This window comes from Vulpes vulpes, chromosome X (genome assembly GCF_048418805.1).
Source record: "Vulpes vulpes isolate BD-2025 chromosome X, VulVul3, whole genome shotgun sequence".
Lineage (NCBI taxonomy): Eukaryota > Metazoa > Chordata > Mammalia > Carnivora > Canidae > Vulpes > Vulpes vulpes.
In genome coordinates, this window is record NC_132796.1 from 46,280,429 (window position 1) to 46,297,807 (window position 17,379).

The 17,379-nt window shown below is 37.7% G+C and overlaps 1 protein-coding gene across 15 annotated transcripts in view; it reads right to left on the reverse strand.

Annotated features, from left to right (window-relative positions):
• The window catches only part of ARHGEF9 (Cdc42 guanine nucleotide exchange factor 9), a 206,214-nt gene that overhangs the window by 50,306 nt on the left and 138,529 nt on the right, over positions 1-17,379 (reverse strand). For all 15 annotated transcript variants that reach the window (XM_025989027.2, XM_072744020.1, XM_072744028.1 and 12 more), the window contains 2 exons: positions 6,932-7,164; positions 1,369-1,498 (listed from right to left, as the gene is read on the reverse strand). In XM_025989027.2, coding sequence (XP_025844812.1) covers positions 1,369-1,498; positions 6,932-7,164 — 363 coding nt within the window. The remainder of the gene's footprint in view (positions 1-1,368; positions 1,499-6,931; positions 7,165-17,379) is intronic.

The following is a 17,379-nucleotide window of genomic DNA, read 5'->3' on the forward strand; positions in this document are numbered from 1 at the left end:
CCGGGATCAAATCCCACATTGGGCTCCCTGCGTGGAGCCTGCTTCTCCCTATGCCTGTGTCTCCGCCTCTCTCTCTCTCTCTCTCATGAATAAATAAATAAAATCTTTAAAAGAAGAATGGTGCTTAATCTTTTTAGGATGTGCTAAACTGGGATGCGCAGGTGGTTCAGGGGTTGAGCATCTGCCTTTGGCTCAGGTTGTGATCCCAGATCGAGTCCTGCATCAGTCCCCCAAAGTGAGCCTGCTTCTCCCTCTGCCTATGTCTCTGTCTCTCTCTGTGTGTGTCTCTCATGAATAAATAAATACAATCTTAAAAAAAGAATATGCTAAACTGCTTGAAATATTAGGGAGATACTACCTCTCAATCACAGGGAATGATACCTAAGTTGAGATAAGTGAAATAGAGAACTGGCTCAACTTCTACACTGTGACTATGAAGCTTAAGGTTGCCACACTCTCCCTGGTAGCATGATCAGCCTTTCTCATCTTGGTTATGTTGGCCTGTACACTGTCAGATTTCACTATGTGGGTCTGAGAGATAAATGTGAAATACTGTGACCCCTGGTTCTCTTGGTGGGCACAAGAAACAAATGCTAAATGGTGTACTCAACACATATACCTGTGGGGCCTTATAATTCACAGCTATTTCTATCGAACAGAAACCCAAGAACCTCAACAGAGTAGTGGCATTACAGAAGCAATAGCTATATTTATTTGTTAGGTTGTATATATCCTCTGCAAGTGAGTATCTTAGGAAAGGAACACTTTAGTGACTTTACTCATTAAAGACTTTCTGAGTTCAGAGAAGTCATGGCTGTTTCCAATGAAATAGGAGGCTGTCAGGAATTATTTTTATAAGCAGATGATAAAAAGCAGAATTTAGTCTTTCGATTGGGAAGGAGTGATGACTTTGACCTCAAGTTGGCAAGCTTGGGTAGACCTAGTAAATGTGTCAGGGTAATCTTACCAATGTAAAAAGAAGTATGTTGGTTGGCCTGCACCATAGAACAAACTTTATATTCTGTGTCTGGGAGTGAATTAGTATATACTATTTCTTATTCAAGTGTTCATCTATGGTGATAAAACTCTAGGAGTGGAAAGAGGCTTGAAAGTCTATTGAGTCAATCCATTTTTTTCCTGGCATCATCCAGAGAGATGAACCTTTTTTAATGAAGTGTTGCCTCAAAGATTTCTCTAACTTTCTTAGAAAGCTATTCAAGTACACAATGCCTCCCATTAGTAGAACGTTTTGCCTTGGCTCTAATCTACATCCTTTCTGCTGCACTTTCAATTTCATTTTTGGCTAAGATGTGATATTCTAGCTAAGTTATTCAGACTTCCCAGTACCCCTGTTGGTAAGGATCCTACCTCCCAGTCTAGGACAGATGCCTGCCACTGGGCAATCTTATCAATATTCTCCAAACGCCGCTTGCGTTCATTGATCTGCTGAGTCACATTTCTCATGACAGCCAGAGCAGCTGCCACATATCTGTAGTCACTGTGAAGACACAAAAGTACAAGTTGGATGAATCAATATGTTAGAAAAACAATGTGTTGGATGCCAACCATAGCATCCATTCTTCTCTTCCTACATAGTAACAGAGCCCTGATTTTCAGGTGTAACCCATACCACATGGAGTAAAAGATTATATTTCCTATCTTCCTTTACATCAAGGAATGCCTATGTGATTAGTACAGTGACATGTAAATAGAAATTTTGAGCAGAGATTTTCAGAAACCTCCTTTAAGGAAGGTAGCATACGCTTCTTTGGCCCTTACTCAATCCTGATGCCTGGAACGTAGATGTAATGGTTGAAGTTCTAGCAGCCATCTTGGACCATAAGAAAAAGGTCCCTACTCCTTAGGATAGGATAACAGAAAATTGGAAGGAGCCCAACTCTCTGATGACCATAGAACTACTATAGCAGATATAGACTGCCAAACTACAGACTTTTTTTCATGTGAAATGGAAATAGACCCTTATGTTTTTTTATAGCATTATTTTTGTGTCCAATCTGATACAACCGGCCAGTAATCAAGAAGGTAACCTTCTACATGGCATGGTCCAGAGCCTTACCATGCCTTCTACCATTTATTTCTAGATAACTCTGCCCAAAGTCACTGTGAAATAATATCCACTCCTTATCTCCAGTATGATATAGAGATAGGATATAATACAGTGGTTAAGAACAGATTCTGGATCCACACTCTTTGGGCTCAAACCCTAGTTTTGTCACTGATTAGTGGCCTTGGGTAAGTCTCACTGATTCTCTCAATGACTCAGTTTCTTCATATGTGAAATGAGGAAAATTATAGGAGGTTTGTTGAGGGTATAATCATCCACATAAACTGTTTTACTCTTGGCCTATAGTAAATGTTAGTAGTATTATCAATACAAATCAAACATTTAAAAAAAAAAAACATTTTTCTAGTATAGACACCACATAGTTTGCCTCTCAAAACATCTAGTCCCGGAAGTGCAAATTTTAGGCAGTTTCCTGGGACTTTGGATTCCCTACTTGTTGAAGGTTATACCATCTTGCCCAGTTTTTTCTGCTTATCTGATCTGATTTCCAATCAAATGGTTCCTGTGAAAGGCAGATTGAAAGTGAGATCCCAGTCATTTAGTGGAGCTACAATAGACCAAGAGGCCAAGAGAATGAATTATGATTCATTCTTAACTAACCTTTCCTTAGAAAAGTTGAACAGGTTTAATGGTTAGTAAACTGGTCACTGTCCCAGCATGAATTAGAAAGAAGAAAGGATGAAAAAAAAGATACATGGCAACTGTCTTTTTCTTTCCTAATACATTGAAGTATAGTTTTGTTGACCAATCATAGGGACAGGGAAGTTAGTTCTAACTGACAGGTCAGACACCATGTAGAACCTCCTCTTAGTTGGCCTCCTTGTGTTCTCTAAACATTGCCAGATCAGTCTTCAAATATAACAAAATTTTATCACCTCCAGTGACGCTCACTAACAATTTATTCTGTCTCAAGACAACTTTGTTTTAAAAAACCTCTTATTTATTTATTCTTAGCCTTAATAAATGTTAGCTATTACAAGTTTTTCTTCTGGATCCAATTTCTGACTTATGTTGAACTCATGGTTGACTAATGCTTCCTAAGTCTCTTTAAAATTTGCTGTCTAGATGCAGTGAAAAGCCAAGACACCTGCACCCCAATGTTTATAGCAGCAACGTCCACAATAGCCAAACTGTGGAAGGAGCCTTGGTGTCCATCAAAAGATGAATGTATAAAGAAGATGTGGTATATATATACAATGGAATATTACTCAGCCATTAGAAACAACGAATACCCACCATTTGCTTCAACATGGATGGAACTGGAGGGTATTATGCTGAGTGAAGTAAGTCAATTGAAGAAGGACAATCATTATATGGCTTCACTCTTTTGGGGAATATAAAAAATAGTGAAAGGGAATAAAGGGGAAAGGAGAGAAAATGAGTGGGAAATATCAGTGAGGATGACAGAATAGGAGACCCCTAACTCTGGGAAATGAACAAGGGGTAGTGGAAAGGGAGGTGGGCGGGGGGATGGGGTGACTGGGTGATGGGCACTGAGGGGGGCACTTGACGGGATGAGCACTGGGTGTTATGCTATATGTTGGCAAATCGAACTCCAATAAAAACATATACAAAAAAAAGGGTGGGTGAGAGAAGTGAATAGTTGTGGTCTCACCTAAACCCTGCTCAGAGCCCCCACGCCTTCAGATGGGGTCTGAGCCCAGCCCCTTGATAAGATCTACTGAGCCAAGACTGTCTTGTTCCAGATATGTCAGCTACCCTCCTTCTCAGATAGAGTCTTCCTTCCTGTCAGCTTAAGAAAGGTTGGAAGGTAGGGTGGGGACACATCACCCTTCTGTAAGCAAAGGCAGTATTATTATCCATTTATTATTCTCCATTCATCTAATCTTCTCCCTTAGAGGCCACTCTGACTGCTTGCATTTCAGACTTACTTGTCCGAACATCTATCTGACTAAGCCTTCAGAATGGCAGCAGCCTCTAAATGACTTCAAATCCAAGCTACTCTGACATGCATCGCAGGAGCTGTCATCTTAATATAGTTCCCTGAGGCCTGTCAAAAGAGGTGCCCCATGGCCTGGGGGACAGGTATTCATGTATCCTGCTAATGACTGAACCACTCTCTCAGGTCTCTGGAGCCCAGGTGGTAGAAAGAGAGGGGACCAGGGACCCAGAGCACAAGAAGACCTTGAGGCAGCAGTTCCAATCACAGCATGAAGGACCACAGGGATGGCAAATCACAGGTAGATATCCTATCTTACTGGCTCCAACTAAACCCAATAAAGTCCTGGGGTTGCTTTAGCTTAAAGAAAATCACAAAGTGATAGGATTAGCACTAGGTGTTATAAACAACTGATGAATTATTGAAAACTATATCTGAAAGTAATAATGTACTATATGTTGGTAAATTGAATTTAAATTTTAAAAAAAGAAACACATAGTTTTGGGCTATGCTTTGAAAATGGTCTTTCTGGGGCTCTTAAAAGCAATTGTATAGTATATAATTTACCTATTAATATAATCAGCCCACAAGTATGATTTTTAGAGCCTCCTGCTAGGTTCCATGAATAGATACTTAGGAGTAGGGGAGAGATGAGCTGTAATATAAAAATATTTGAGAACCATTCTCTGGATATCCTGATTTAAAAACCATTGGTCAGAAGGTTGCTACTCTGAGATTTAGGTATAATCGTGATCACTTCTGGTCACTTAGCACCATGAAGTATAACCGTGGAGGTCATTTAGGCTCATGACATCATAGGCTGGCAGAACTGGAAGAGGCCTTACAGACTGGTTAGTACAATGGTTCATAAACCTTCTTGGGCATGAAAATTCCCTGGATGGCTTTTTACAAAGCTAGGTTCACAGGCCACTGTCCACACTTTGCATCCCTGTTTTGTCACACAGACTTGCTTTCTGCGTCTCAGTCTTTCTAGCCATAAAATGAGGAAGTCTGACTCAAAGACTTTCCTTTAAGGGCTTTCCATTTTAAGTGCCATAAATATTTTCCATCTTTGCTTTTAAAATATTCTATTTTAAGTGGGAGTTCTTCATTGTCCTATTAGCTCTCACAAGAAACTGTATCCTTAGAAAATTTGGGGCTCAGTTCTAGCAATGGTCTGTATTAAGTCTTCTTTAAAAAAAAAAAAAGATTTTATTTAGGGATCCCTGGGTGGCACCTGCCTTCAGTCCAGGATGTGATCCTGAAGTCCCGGGATTGAGTCCCACATCAGGTTCCCTGCATGGAGACTGCTTCTCCCTCTACCTATGTCTCTGCCTCTCTCTCTCTCTATGTGTGTCTCTCATGAACAAATAAAAATAAAATCTTTTTTAAAAAGATTTTATTTACTTATTTGGCAGAGAGAGAGTGTTCACAAGCAAGGGGAGTGGCAGGCAGAGGGAGAGGGAGAGGGAGAAACAGGCTCAGGGAGCCTGATGTAGGGCTCGATCCCAGGGTTCTGGGATCATGACTTGAGCTGAAGGTAGACGCTTCACCACTGAATCACCACTCAGGTGCTCCTGTATTAAGTCTTCTAAAATAACATTTAGTCGCCTTCAAATTTCATGTCCAATGAGTATGCCCAGCATTGCCCAGACTCAGAGAGGAGGGAACAGAATCCCCTTTTGTGGGGCCTTCACTACCTGCCTCCCTCATAGCCAACACAGCATGGCAGGCAGAGCTACCACTGGTGGTATTACACAAAAGGAGAATCAAGTGCTACCACATTTGGATTCAAATCAGAAATTTGCCCAAGGCTCTGGAACTACTAAAGCACATAACCATGATTTGCTAAAGAAACAGCATCAACTTAAAAATGAACTCAGGGATTGGCCTTGAGATTAGCATAAACAAAACAAACTGGCTAATACAATTGGCCTTACACAACTAGGTCTGGAAGTCAGCTCTGAGGAAACCAGACAATGGAGCCAAGTGAAAGTAGGAAGTGGGCCTAATGAGAATTAGGCAGAAAGCTTAAAGGAAACTGGACAAAGGTCTTCTTTCTTCTTGGAAGGTTCAGTCAGGAAGAGAGCTGAACTAGTAAGTCTAAGATCAGGGATTTAATACTAATTAAAGAAGGCTATAAAAATGATGAGGGAAATAGAGGCAGAACTCTCTGTGTCTCTCATGAATAAATAAATAAAAATCTTTAAAAAAATAAAAAGGATGAGGGTTCTAGCTCATAAAGTAAAGCATGTCAAAGAGTGGGAGGTGGTTCACTTATTGTTGGAGATGATTCTCAGTATATGCCTTACTGGTAGGCTCATTTCCTGGTAGATCATTTCCATTCAGAGAGAGATAACCTTCTTGACCATTTTTGGGTTGGTTTTCGTAAAAATACTGAACAATTTTTAAAAATTCCAGGAGAAGTTTCAAGTCTGTTTATTCCCTAGTCATGCTTTGAGTATAAAGGGAAGGTACATTTGGGATGATGCAGAGGAGGGTGGAGAAGACTGAAGAATAACAGGGCTATAGCCTTGCAGAAAAAGTCTAAGGTAAATACAGGTTATGTAGGCTGTTATTAGGATATTGAATCTATCAAACAGTGCAGAATAGATAGCTGAAAAATTACTCCATCTGGATTGTTTCACTTAGCTAAACTCAGAACTAAGGACCCAGTTAAGCTCCCTGAAGGCAGGGTCTAAGTTGTGCAGTAATGATGTTGCATATTGACTTTTTGTGCATAGTGATTCCCAGCTTTATAAGAAACTCTCACAAGCATTCCTTTGCTTTATACACACAATAACCCTGTGAGGTAATCAAAAATATATCACCATCCCATTGTGCAGATAAGTTAACAGAGGCTCAGAAAGGCTAAAGGACATATATCTTTAATAAAGACCAATATGTAGATGAGGTTCTAACTCCTGTTTCCCTATATCTTTTACCTATGGTCCTGGGCAGTATACTTGAGGAGTTCAGCCAGTTGTAAGGGATATTTGCAGATCTTCTGTACTGGAGTCAAAAGGAAACCATCGATAGCAATGTCAATCATTTGCTGCAAGAGGCGACAGGCCTCAAAGAAGTGCTGGTAGCGGCTGTCCTTCATAAGTTTGGAGAGTTCCATGCAGGCATCCAGGTGGTTGTTACAATACTCAGAGTATATCCAGAATCCATCTTGCTATGAGCACAGGAAAAATGGAGAGAAAAAAAAAAGTCTACTGAGAATTCCAAAAGAAGTTTTGGAGAAATGAAAAAAAAACAGATCTTCTCCTAATATGGGTAACAATATCAATTTTCCTAAATCGATTCATAGTTTAATAATAAAATAGAGGAATTATTTGGGAAGTAGACAAACTTTAAACATTTGTATAGAAAAAATACGTAGGAATTGTAATGAAATTCCATAAAAGAAGAGTCATGACGGAACACTGCTCTTGACAAAAGTGAAGACACTACAGTAATAAAATTTTGGCATTGGATTTTATTTTTATTTTTTTAAGTTTTTATTTTAATTCCAGTTGGTTAATATATAGCATTATATTAGTTTCAGGTGTACAGTATAGCGATTCAACAATTCCAGTTGATGACCCAGTGCTCATCACAAGTGTACTTCCTAATCCCCACACCTATTTCAACCAATCCACCCACCCACCTCTCTCCTTCGGTAACCATCAATTTGTTCTCTATAGGTAAGAGTCTGTTTTTTAGTTTATCTCTCTCCTTTATTTTTTTTCTATTGCTCATTTGTTTTGTTTCTTAAATTTCATATGAGTGAAATATTGTATTTTGCTTAGCATTGTATCCTCCATCTCTATCCATGTTTTGTAAGTGACAAAATTTCATTATTTTTACAGATAAATAATATTCCAGTGTGTGTCTGTGTATCTGTGTGTATTATACACCACATATTCTCTATTCATTCATCTATTTTTTTAAGATTTTATTTATTTATTCCTGAGAGACACACACAGAGAGAGAGGCAGAGACATAGGCAGAGGGAGAAGCAGGCTCCATACGGGGAGCCTGATGTGGAAACTCGATCCTGGGACTCCAGGATTATACCCTGAGCTGAAGGCAGGCGCTTAACCGCTGAGCCACCCAGGCGTCCCATATCCATTCATCTACTGATGGACATTTGGGATGCTTCCATATCTTGGCTGTTGTAAATAATGCTACTATAAATGTAGGGGGTGCATGTATCCTTTTGAATTAATGTTTTTAGAATTTCTGGGCAAATACCTGGTAGTGTGATTACTGGATCATAGGGTAGTTCAATTTTAAATTTTTGAGGAACCTCCATACTGCTTCCACAGTAGCTGCACCAGTTCACATTCCCACCAAAAGTGCAAGAGGGTTACTTTTTCTCAGCATCCTAGCCAGCACCTGTTGTTTCTTGTGTTATTTTAGCCATTCTGATAGAAGTGAGATGGTATCTCGCTGTAGTTATGATTTACATTTCCCTGAGGATAAGTGATGTTGAGCATCCTCTCATTTGTCTGTTGGCCATCTGTATGTCTTCTCTGCAGAAATATCTGTTCATGTTTTCTGCCCATTTTTAAATTGAATTATTTGGTTTTTGAGGTGATGAGTTGTATCAGTTTTTTATATAATTTGGACATTAACCCTTTATCAGATATGTCATTTGCAAATATCTTCTTCCATCCAGTAGGTTGCCTTTTATTTTGTTGACTGTTTCCTTAGCCGTGCAGAAGCTTTTTATTTTGATATAGTCCCAATAGTTTATTTTTGCTTTGTTTCCCTTGCCTCAGGAGACATACTTAGAAAAATGTTACTATGGCTGATGTTGGGGACATTACTGCCTGTGTTATCCTCTAGGAGTTTGATGGATTCCTGTTACACATTTAGGTCCTTTTTTTTAAAATAATAAATTTATTTTTTATTGGTGTTCAATTTGCCAACATACAGAATAACACCCAGTGCTCATCCCGTCAAGTGCCCCCCTCAGTGCCCGCCACCCAGTCACCCCCACCCCCCGCCCTTAATCCATTTTTAATTTGTTTTTTGTGTGTATGGTGTAGAAAGTGGTCTAGTTTCATTGTTTTGCATGTAGTTGACCAGTTTTCCCAAAACCATTTGTTTAAGAGACTTTTTCCCATTAGATATTCTTTCCTGCTTTGTCAAAGGTTAACTGAACATATCATGATGGGCTTATTTCTGGGTTTTCTAGTCTGTTCCATTGATCAATGTGCCTATGTTTGTGATAGTGCCACACTATTTTGATTACTATCATGTTGTAGTATAATGTGTAGTCTGGAATTGTGATAACTCCAGCTTTGCTTTGTTTGTTCAAAATTGCTTTAGCTATTTGAGGTCTTTTGTGGTTCCATATATATTTCAGGCTTTTTTTTCTAGTTGAAAGAAAAATGCTATTGGATTTTCATATGGATTGCATTAAATATGTAGATTGCTTTGGGTAGTAGAGACATTTTAACAATAGTCATTCTTCCAACCCATGAGCATGGAATGTTTTTGCATTTCCTTGTGTCATCTTCAATTTCTTTCATTGGTGTTTTATAATTTTGAAAGTACAGGTCTTTCACCTCTTTGGTTAGGTTTACTCCTAGCTATCTAATTTTGGTACAATTACAAATAGGATTTTTTAAAATTTCTCTTTCTGCCTCTTCATTATTAGTATATAAAAATAATAACAGATTTCTGCACATTGATTTTACATTTTGCAACTTCACTGAATTCATTTATAAGTTCTAGCAGGTATTTGGTGGAGTCTTTCAGGTTTTCTATATAGAGTATCATGTTATCTAAAAATAGGGAAAGTTTAACTTCTTCCTTATCTATTTGGAAGCCTTTTATTTCTTTTTGTTGTTTAACTGCTGTAGCTAGGGAATCAGTAATATGTTGAATAAAAGTGGTGAAAGAGCACATCCTTATTTTGTTACTGACCTTAGGAAGAAAGCTCTCAGTTTCTTCCCAGTGAGTATGATGTTGGCTGTAGGTTTTTCAAATGTGGCTTCTATTATGCTGAAATATATTTCCTCTAAACTTACTTTGTTGAAGGCTTTTATCATGACTAGATGTTGTACTTTGTCAAACGCTTTTTCTGCATCTATTGAAATGATCATATGTCTTATTGATCCTTTGTATTACTGATGTGATATATGATGTTGACTGATTTTTGAATATGAACCACCCTTGCTTTCTGGGAATAAATCCGACTTGATTGTGGTAAATGATTTCTAAAACATTGTTGGATTTGCTTTGCTGATATTTTGTTGAGTATTTTTGCATGTATGTTCATCCGGAATATATTTTTAAAATATTTTATTTATTTATTCATGAGAGACACATAGAGAGAGAGGCAGAGACACAGGCAGAGAGAGAAGCAGGCTTCACGTGGGGAGCCCAAGACAGGACCCCATCCCAGGACTCCAGGATCACACCCTGGGCCGAGGGCAGATGCTCAACCACTGAGTCACCCAGGCGTCCCATGTTCATCAGGAATATTGATTGACCTGTAGTTCTCTCTTTCTCCCTTCTCTCTCTCTGTCTCATCTGGCTAAAGGTTTATCAATTTTGTTGATCTTTTCAAAGAACTAGCTCCTGGTTTCACTGATCTGTTCTACTGATTTTTTTTTAGTTTCTATACCATCTATTTCTGCTTTCATCTTTATTATTTCCTTACTTCTGCTGGTTTTGGATTTTGTTTGTTCTTTCTTGTCTAGTTATAAAGGAAATGTTCAATTTTTAATGTTTGTGGATCTTGCTCCTGGGCTCCCAGGGAAGCTATACTTTTATCAGGGTCAGAATGACTTCACCAAACTTCAAAGTGTGGGCTCTATATCTGTGCTGAGCACAGACTGTACATTTACTTTGTAGCAAATAACAAAAAAGAAACATTTCAAACTAAAGATAAGAGTAAAAATTTTCTAAGTTCCATTTCCATAGCTCTGAAACCTGCAACCTTGCATATACTAAAAGCATAAGATAACATTTGTAACCTTCTGAAATGTCCTTCATCATGATGATTTGTGACTTAATGTAACAAAAAGCTATATATAACCCTGTATTAAATACTCCTTTTCTGGAGCACTTTCTTCCATATTAAGACTGTGTATTCTGGGCTGCTGTCCTCACTTGAGCTTGAATAACTTTCTTTTTTTAAAAGAAATTCTAAGTTTTTTTTTCTTCCAAGCTTTTATTTAAATTCCAGTTAGTTAACATACTGTGTAATATTAGCTTCATGAATAGGACTCAGGAATTCATCACTTAAATACAACACCCAGTGTTCATCACAAGTGCCCTCCTTAATACCCATCACCCACTTAACACATTCCATCACCCACTTCTCCTCCAGCAACCCTCAGTTTGTCCTCTATAGTTAAAAGAGTCAACTTTATATTTTGTCTCTCTCTTTTCCCCCCTCTGTTCATCTGTTTTGTTCCTTAAATTCCACATATAGGTGAAATCATATGGTATTTGTTTTTGTCTGACTAATTATTTCACATAGAATAATACTCTCTAGCTCCATCCATGTCATTGCAAATGGCAAGATTTCATTCTTTCTTATGGATGAGTTATCTATCTATCTATCTATCTATCTATCATCTCACTTATTTATCCATGCATCAGTCAATGGATATTTAGGCTCTTTCCATAATTTGGCTAGTGGTGATAATGCTACTATAAACATCAGGGACATGTATCTATCTTAATTAGTATTAATGTAAACTTTGGGAAAATACCTAGTAGTACAACTGCTGGATCCTGGGGTAGTTCTATTTTTAACATTTTGAGGAATTTCCATACTGTTTTCCAGAGTGGCTACACCAGTTTGCATTCCCACCAACAGTGTAAATTTCCCTGTTTCCACACCCTTGATAACATCTGTTGTATCTTATGTTGTTTACTTTTAGCTATTCTGGCAGGTGTAAGGTGATATCTCGTAGTTTTTATTTATACCTCCCTGATGATGGGAGATGATGAACATCTCTTATCTGCTAGCCATCTGTATGTATTCTTTGGAAAAATGTCTATTCATGTCATCTGCCAATTTTTAACTGGATTAATTTTTTTAGGTATTGAGTTTGATAAGTTCTTTCTAGTTCTTTATAGATTTTTATAAGTTCTTTATAGATAAGATCTTTCATATCAGATCTGTTATTTACAAATATCTTCTCCTATTCCAAAGGTTGCTTTTAGTTTTGTTGATTGTTTCATTCACTGTTCAGAAGATTTTTATCTTGATAAGGTTTCAAGAGTTAATTTTTGCCTTGGTACCCTTGCCTCCAGAGATGAGTATAGTAACAAGTTGCTTTGGCCAATGACAGAGGTTGCTGCCTGATGGTTTCCTTTCTCACATTTAGGCCTTTCATCCATTTTGAATTAACTTCAGTGTATGGTGTGAGAAAGTAGTCCAGTTTCATTCTACTGCATGTTGCTGTCCAGTTTTTCCCAACACCATTTGCTGAAGAGAGAGTCTTTTTTTCCATTGGATATTCTTTCCTGCCCTGTTGAAGTTTAGTTGACCATACACTTGTGGGTCCATTTCTGTGTTTTTATTCAGTTCAATTGATCTGTGTCTTTTTTTGTGCCATCTCTATTCCCTCACTTTCTCTTTTTTGTGCCATCTCTATTCCCTCACTTTCAATGTGCAGGTGTCCTTAGGTCTGAAATGAGTCTTTTTACCTTTTTTCAAATTTTAATTCAATTTGCCAACATACAGTATTACACCCAGTGCTGATCCCATCAACCATCCTCTTTAGTGCCCCTCACCCAGTCCACCAATCCCCCCCACCTTCCTCTCCTTCTGAAACCCTTTGTTTCCTAGAGGTAGGAGTCTCTCATGGTTTGTCTTCCTCTCTAATTTTTCACCACTCAGTTTCCATCCTTTCCATTACAGTCCCTTTCACTATTTTGTATATTCCACATATGAGTGAAACCATATAATAATTGTCCTTCTGTGATTGATTTATTTCATCACAATAATAACTGCCAGTTCCACCCATGCTGAAGCAAATGGCAGGTGTTCATCCTTCTGATGGGTAATATACCACTGTGTGTGTGTGTGTGTGTGTGTGTGTGTATCTGAGATACATACATCTTCTTTATCCATTCTTCTGGAGAAGGATACGTGGTTACTTCCACAGTTTGCCTATTGTGAACATTACTGCTATAAACATTGGGGTGCAGGTATCCTGTCATTTCACTACAGCTGTATCTTTGGGGTAAATATCCAGAAGTGTGCTTGCTGGGTCATAGGGTAATTCTACTTTTAACTTCTTCAGGAACCTCCATGCTGTTTTCCGTAGTGGCTGTGCCAGTTTGGAATCCCATCAACAATGCAAGAGGGTACCCATTTCTCCACATCCTCTCCAACATTTGTTGTTTCCTGTCTTGTTAATTTTAGCCATTCTCTTTGGGTGTGAGGTGGTATTTCATTGTGGTTTTGATTTGCATTTCCCTGATGGTAAGTGACATGGAGCATTTTTTTTTTATGTGTCTGATGGCCATGTATATGTCTTCTTCGGAGAAATGTCTGTTCATGTGTTCTGCAAAATCACGAGTGGATTGTTTGTTTCCTGGGTGTTGAGTGTGATAAGTTCTTTATAGATATTAGATATTAGCCCTTTATCCAATGTCATTTTCAAATATTTTCAAATATTTCAAATATCTCCCATTCTATAGGCTGGTTTTTAGTTTTGTTGTTTCCTTTGCTGTGCAGAAGCTTTTTATCATGAGCGAAATCCCAATAGTTCATTTTTGTTTTTGTTTGCCTTGCCTTCATAGATGTATCTTGCAAGAAGTTGCTGTGGCCAACTTAAAAGGATTGTTGCCTGTGTTCTCCTCTAGTATTTTCATGGATTCTTTAGATCTTTCACCCATTTTGAGTTTATCTTTTTGTATGGTGTAAGAGTATGGTCCAGTTTAATTTCTGCATGTGGCTGTCCAAATTTCCCAACATCATTTATTGAAGAGACTATTTTTTTCCAGTGGATATTCTTTCCTGCTTTGCTAAAGATGAGTTGACCATAGAGTTGAGGGTCCAATTCTGGGTTCTATATTCTGTTCCATTGATCTATGTGTCTGTTTATGTGCCGGTACCATACTCTCTTGATGATCACAGCTTTGTAATACAGCTTAAAGTCAGGCATTGTGATGCCCCCCAGCTTTGATTTTATTTTTCAACATTCCTCTGGCTATTCAGGGTCTTTACTGGTTCCATATGAATCTTAAGATTATTTGTTCCAACTCAGAAGAAAGTCCACAGTATTTTGATAAGTATTGCACTGAATGTGTAAATTGATCTTGGTGGCATAGATATTTTCACAATATTTATTCTTTCAATCCATGGACATTCAATGTTTTTCTATCTCTTTATGTCCTCCTCGATTTCTTTGATAAGTTTGGTACTTTTTAAACTATAGATACTTTACTTCTTTGGTTAGGTTTATTCATAGGTATCTTATGGTTTTGGGTGCAATTTTAAATGCAATTGATTCTCTAATTTCTCTTTATTCAGGCTTATTGTTTGTGTACAGTAATTCCATTGATTTCTGCGCATTGATTTTGTATTTTGCCACGTTGCTGAATTGCTGTAAGCGTTCTAGCAATATTGGGGTGGAGTCTTTTGGGTTTTCTTGTACAGTATCATGTCATCTGCAAGGAGGGAGAATTTGACTTCTTCCTTTCCAATCTGAATGCCTTTTATTTTGTTGTCTGATTGCTGAGGCTAGAACTTCTAGTACTATGTTGAATAACAGTTGTGAAAGTGGACATCTCTGTCATGTTCCTGATCTTAGGGGAAAGGTTCTCAGTTTTTTCCTATTGAGAATAATATTTGTTGTGGGATTTTCCTAAATGGCTTTTATGATGTTGAGAAATGTTCCCTCTATCCATACACTCTTAAGAGTTTTAATCAAGAATGGATGCCGTATTTTTTCAAATGCTTTCTCTGCATCTATTGAGAAGATCATATGGTTCTTGTCATTTTTTTTAATTGATGTGATCTATCACGTTGATTATTTTACAAATGTTGAATCACCCTTGCATCCCAGGGATAAATCCTACTTGGTTGTAGTGAATAATCCTCTTAATGTACTATTGGATCCTATTGGCTAGTATCTTGGAGAGAATATTTGCTTCCATGTTCATCAGGGATATTGGTCTGTAATTATCCTTTTTAGTGGGGTCTTTGATTTTGGGATCAAGGTAATGCTGGACTCATAGAATGAGTTTGGAAGTATACCCTCCATTTCTGTCCTTTGAAACAGCGTTAGTAGAATAGGTATTATTTCTTCTTTAAATGGTTGTGAGATTTCCTCTGTGAAGCCATCTGGCCCTGGACTTTTGTGTCTTGTGAGGTTTTTGATGACTGCTTCAAATTCTTCAGTGGTTATTGGCCTGTTCAGGTTTTCCATTTCTTCCTGTTTTTGGTTTGGTAATTTGTAGGTTTCCAGAAATGCATCCATTTCTTCCAAATTGCCTAATTTGTTGGCATATAGTTGTTCATAATACATTTTAAAAAATTGTTTGTATTTCCTTGTTATTGGTTGTGATCTCTCCTCTTTTGTTTGTGATTTTATTAATTTGAGTCTTTTTTGTCTTTTTTAAAGAGTCTGGCTAGAGGTTTATCTATTACATTAATTCTTTCAAAGAACCACCTCCTGGTTTCTTTGATCTTTCTACATTTCTTCTGGTCTGTATTTCATTGAGTTCTAGTCTAATCTTTATTACTTTTCTTCTGCTTAGTTTAGGCTATATTTGCTGTTCTTTCTCCAGTTGCTTTAGGTGCAAGGTTAACTTGTGTATTTGAGATTTTTCCAATTTTTGAGGGAGGCTTGTATTATGATGTATTTCCTTCATAGGACCGCTTTTGCTGTATCCCAAAGATTTTTAACAGTCATATTATCATTTTCATTAGTTTTAATGAATATTTTAAATTATTCTCTAATTTCCTAGTTGACCCACTCATACTAAAGTAAGATGCTCATTAACCTCCACGTGTTTGAGCTCCTTCCAAATTTCTTCTTGTCACTGAATTCTAGTTTCAAGGCATTGTAGTTTGAAAATATGCAGGGGATAATCCAAATCTTTAGCTATCGAGACCTGATTTGTGACCCAGTATGTGGCCTATTCTGGGGAAAGTTCCATGTGCACTTGAGAAGAATATGTATTCAGCTGCATTAGGAAGGAATGTCCTGTATGTATCTGTGAAATCTATCTGGCCCAATATATCATTCGAGACCTTGTTTTTTTGGTGATGTTCTGCTTAGAAGATCTATCCTTTGCTGAGAGTGCCGTGTTGAAGTCTCCCACTATTAATGTATTGTTATCTATGTATCACTTTACTTTCGTTATCAATTGATTGATATACATGGCTGCTCCCACATTAAAGGCATAAATATTCATAATTGTTAGGTCTTCTTTTTGGATAGATCCTTTAAGTATAATATAGTATTCCTCTTCATCTCTTATTACAGACTTTGGTATAAACGCTGATTTATATGATATGAAGATTGCTACCCAGCTTTCTTTAGAGGACCATTTTAATGGTAAATGGTTCTCCATTCCTTCATTTTCAGGCTGAAGGTGTCCTTAGGTCTAAAATAAGTCATTAATAGACAGTATATATATGGGTCTTGCTTTTTTATCCAGTCTGATACCCTGTGTCTTTTGATTGGATCATTTAGCTCATTCACGTTCAGAGTAACTATTGAAAGATATGATCTTAGTGTCATAGGTTACACATATAGTCCTTGTTTCTGCAGATTGTTTCTTTGGGCTCCCTCATTCGCTTTCAGGGTCCTCCTTACTAGTTCTTGCAGGGTCGATTTGGTGGTCTCATATTCATTCACTTTTTGTCTATCCTAGAAGCTCCTTATCTCTCCTTCTATTCTGAATGGCAGCCTTGCTGTATAAACTATTCCTTGCTGCATTTTTTCTCATTTAGTACCCTAAATATATCATGCCAGTTCTTTCTGGGTTGTCAGGTCTCTGTGGATAGGCCTGCTTAACAGGCCTCTCTCCCCATTAAAGTTAAGAATCTCTTGTCTCAAGCTGCTTTTAGGATTGTTTCTTTGTCTTTGAAATTTGTAAGCTTCACTATTATATTTTGGGGGTATTGATCATTTTTTCTTTATTTGGGAGGGGTCCTCTATATCTCTTCAATCTGAATGCCTGTTTCTTTCCCCAGATTAGGGATGTTCTCAGTGCGAATTGTTCAAATATACTTTGTGGTCCTCTGTTTCTACATCTTCTAGAATCACAATAAGATGAATATCATTCTTTCTCAAGCTATCTATTTCCCAAAGCCTCTCCTTGTGTATTCTTGTTTTTCACTTTATTCCTCAGGTTCCTTCCTTTCCATCAATTTGTCTTCTATGTCACTCAGTCTCTCTTCCACCTCATTAACCCT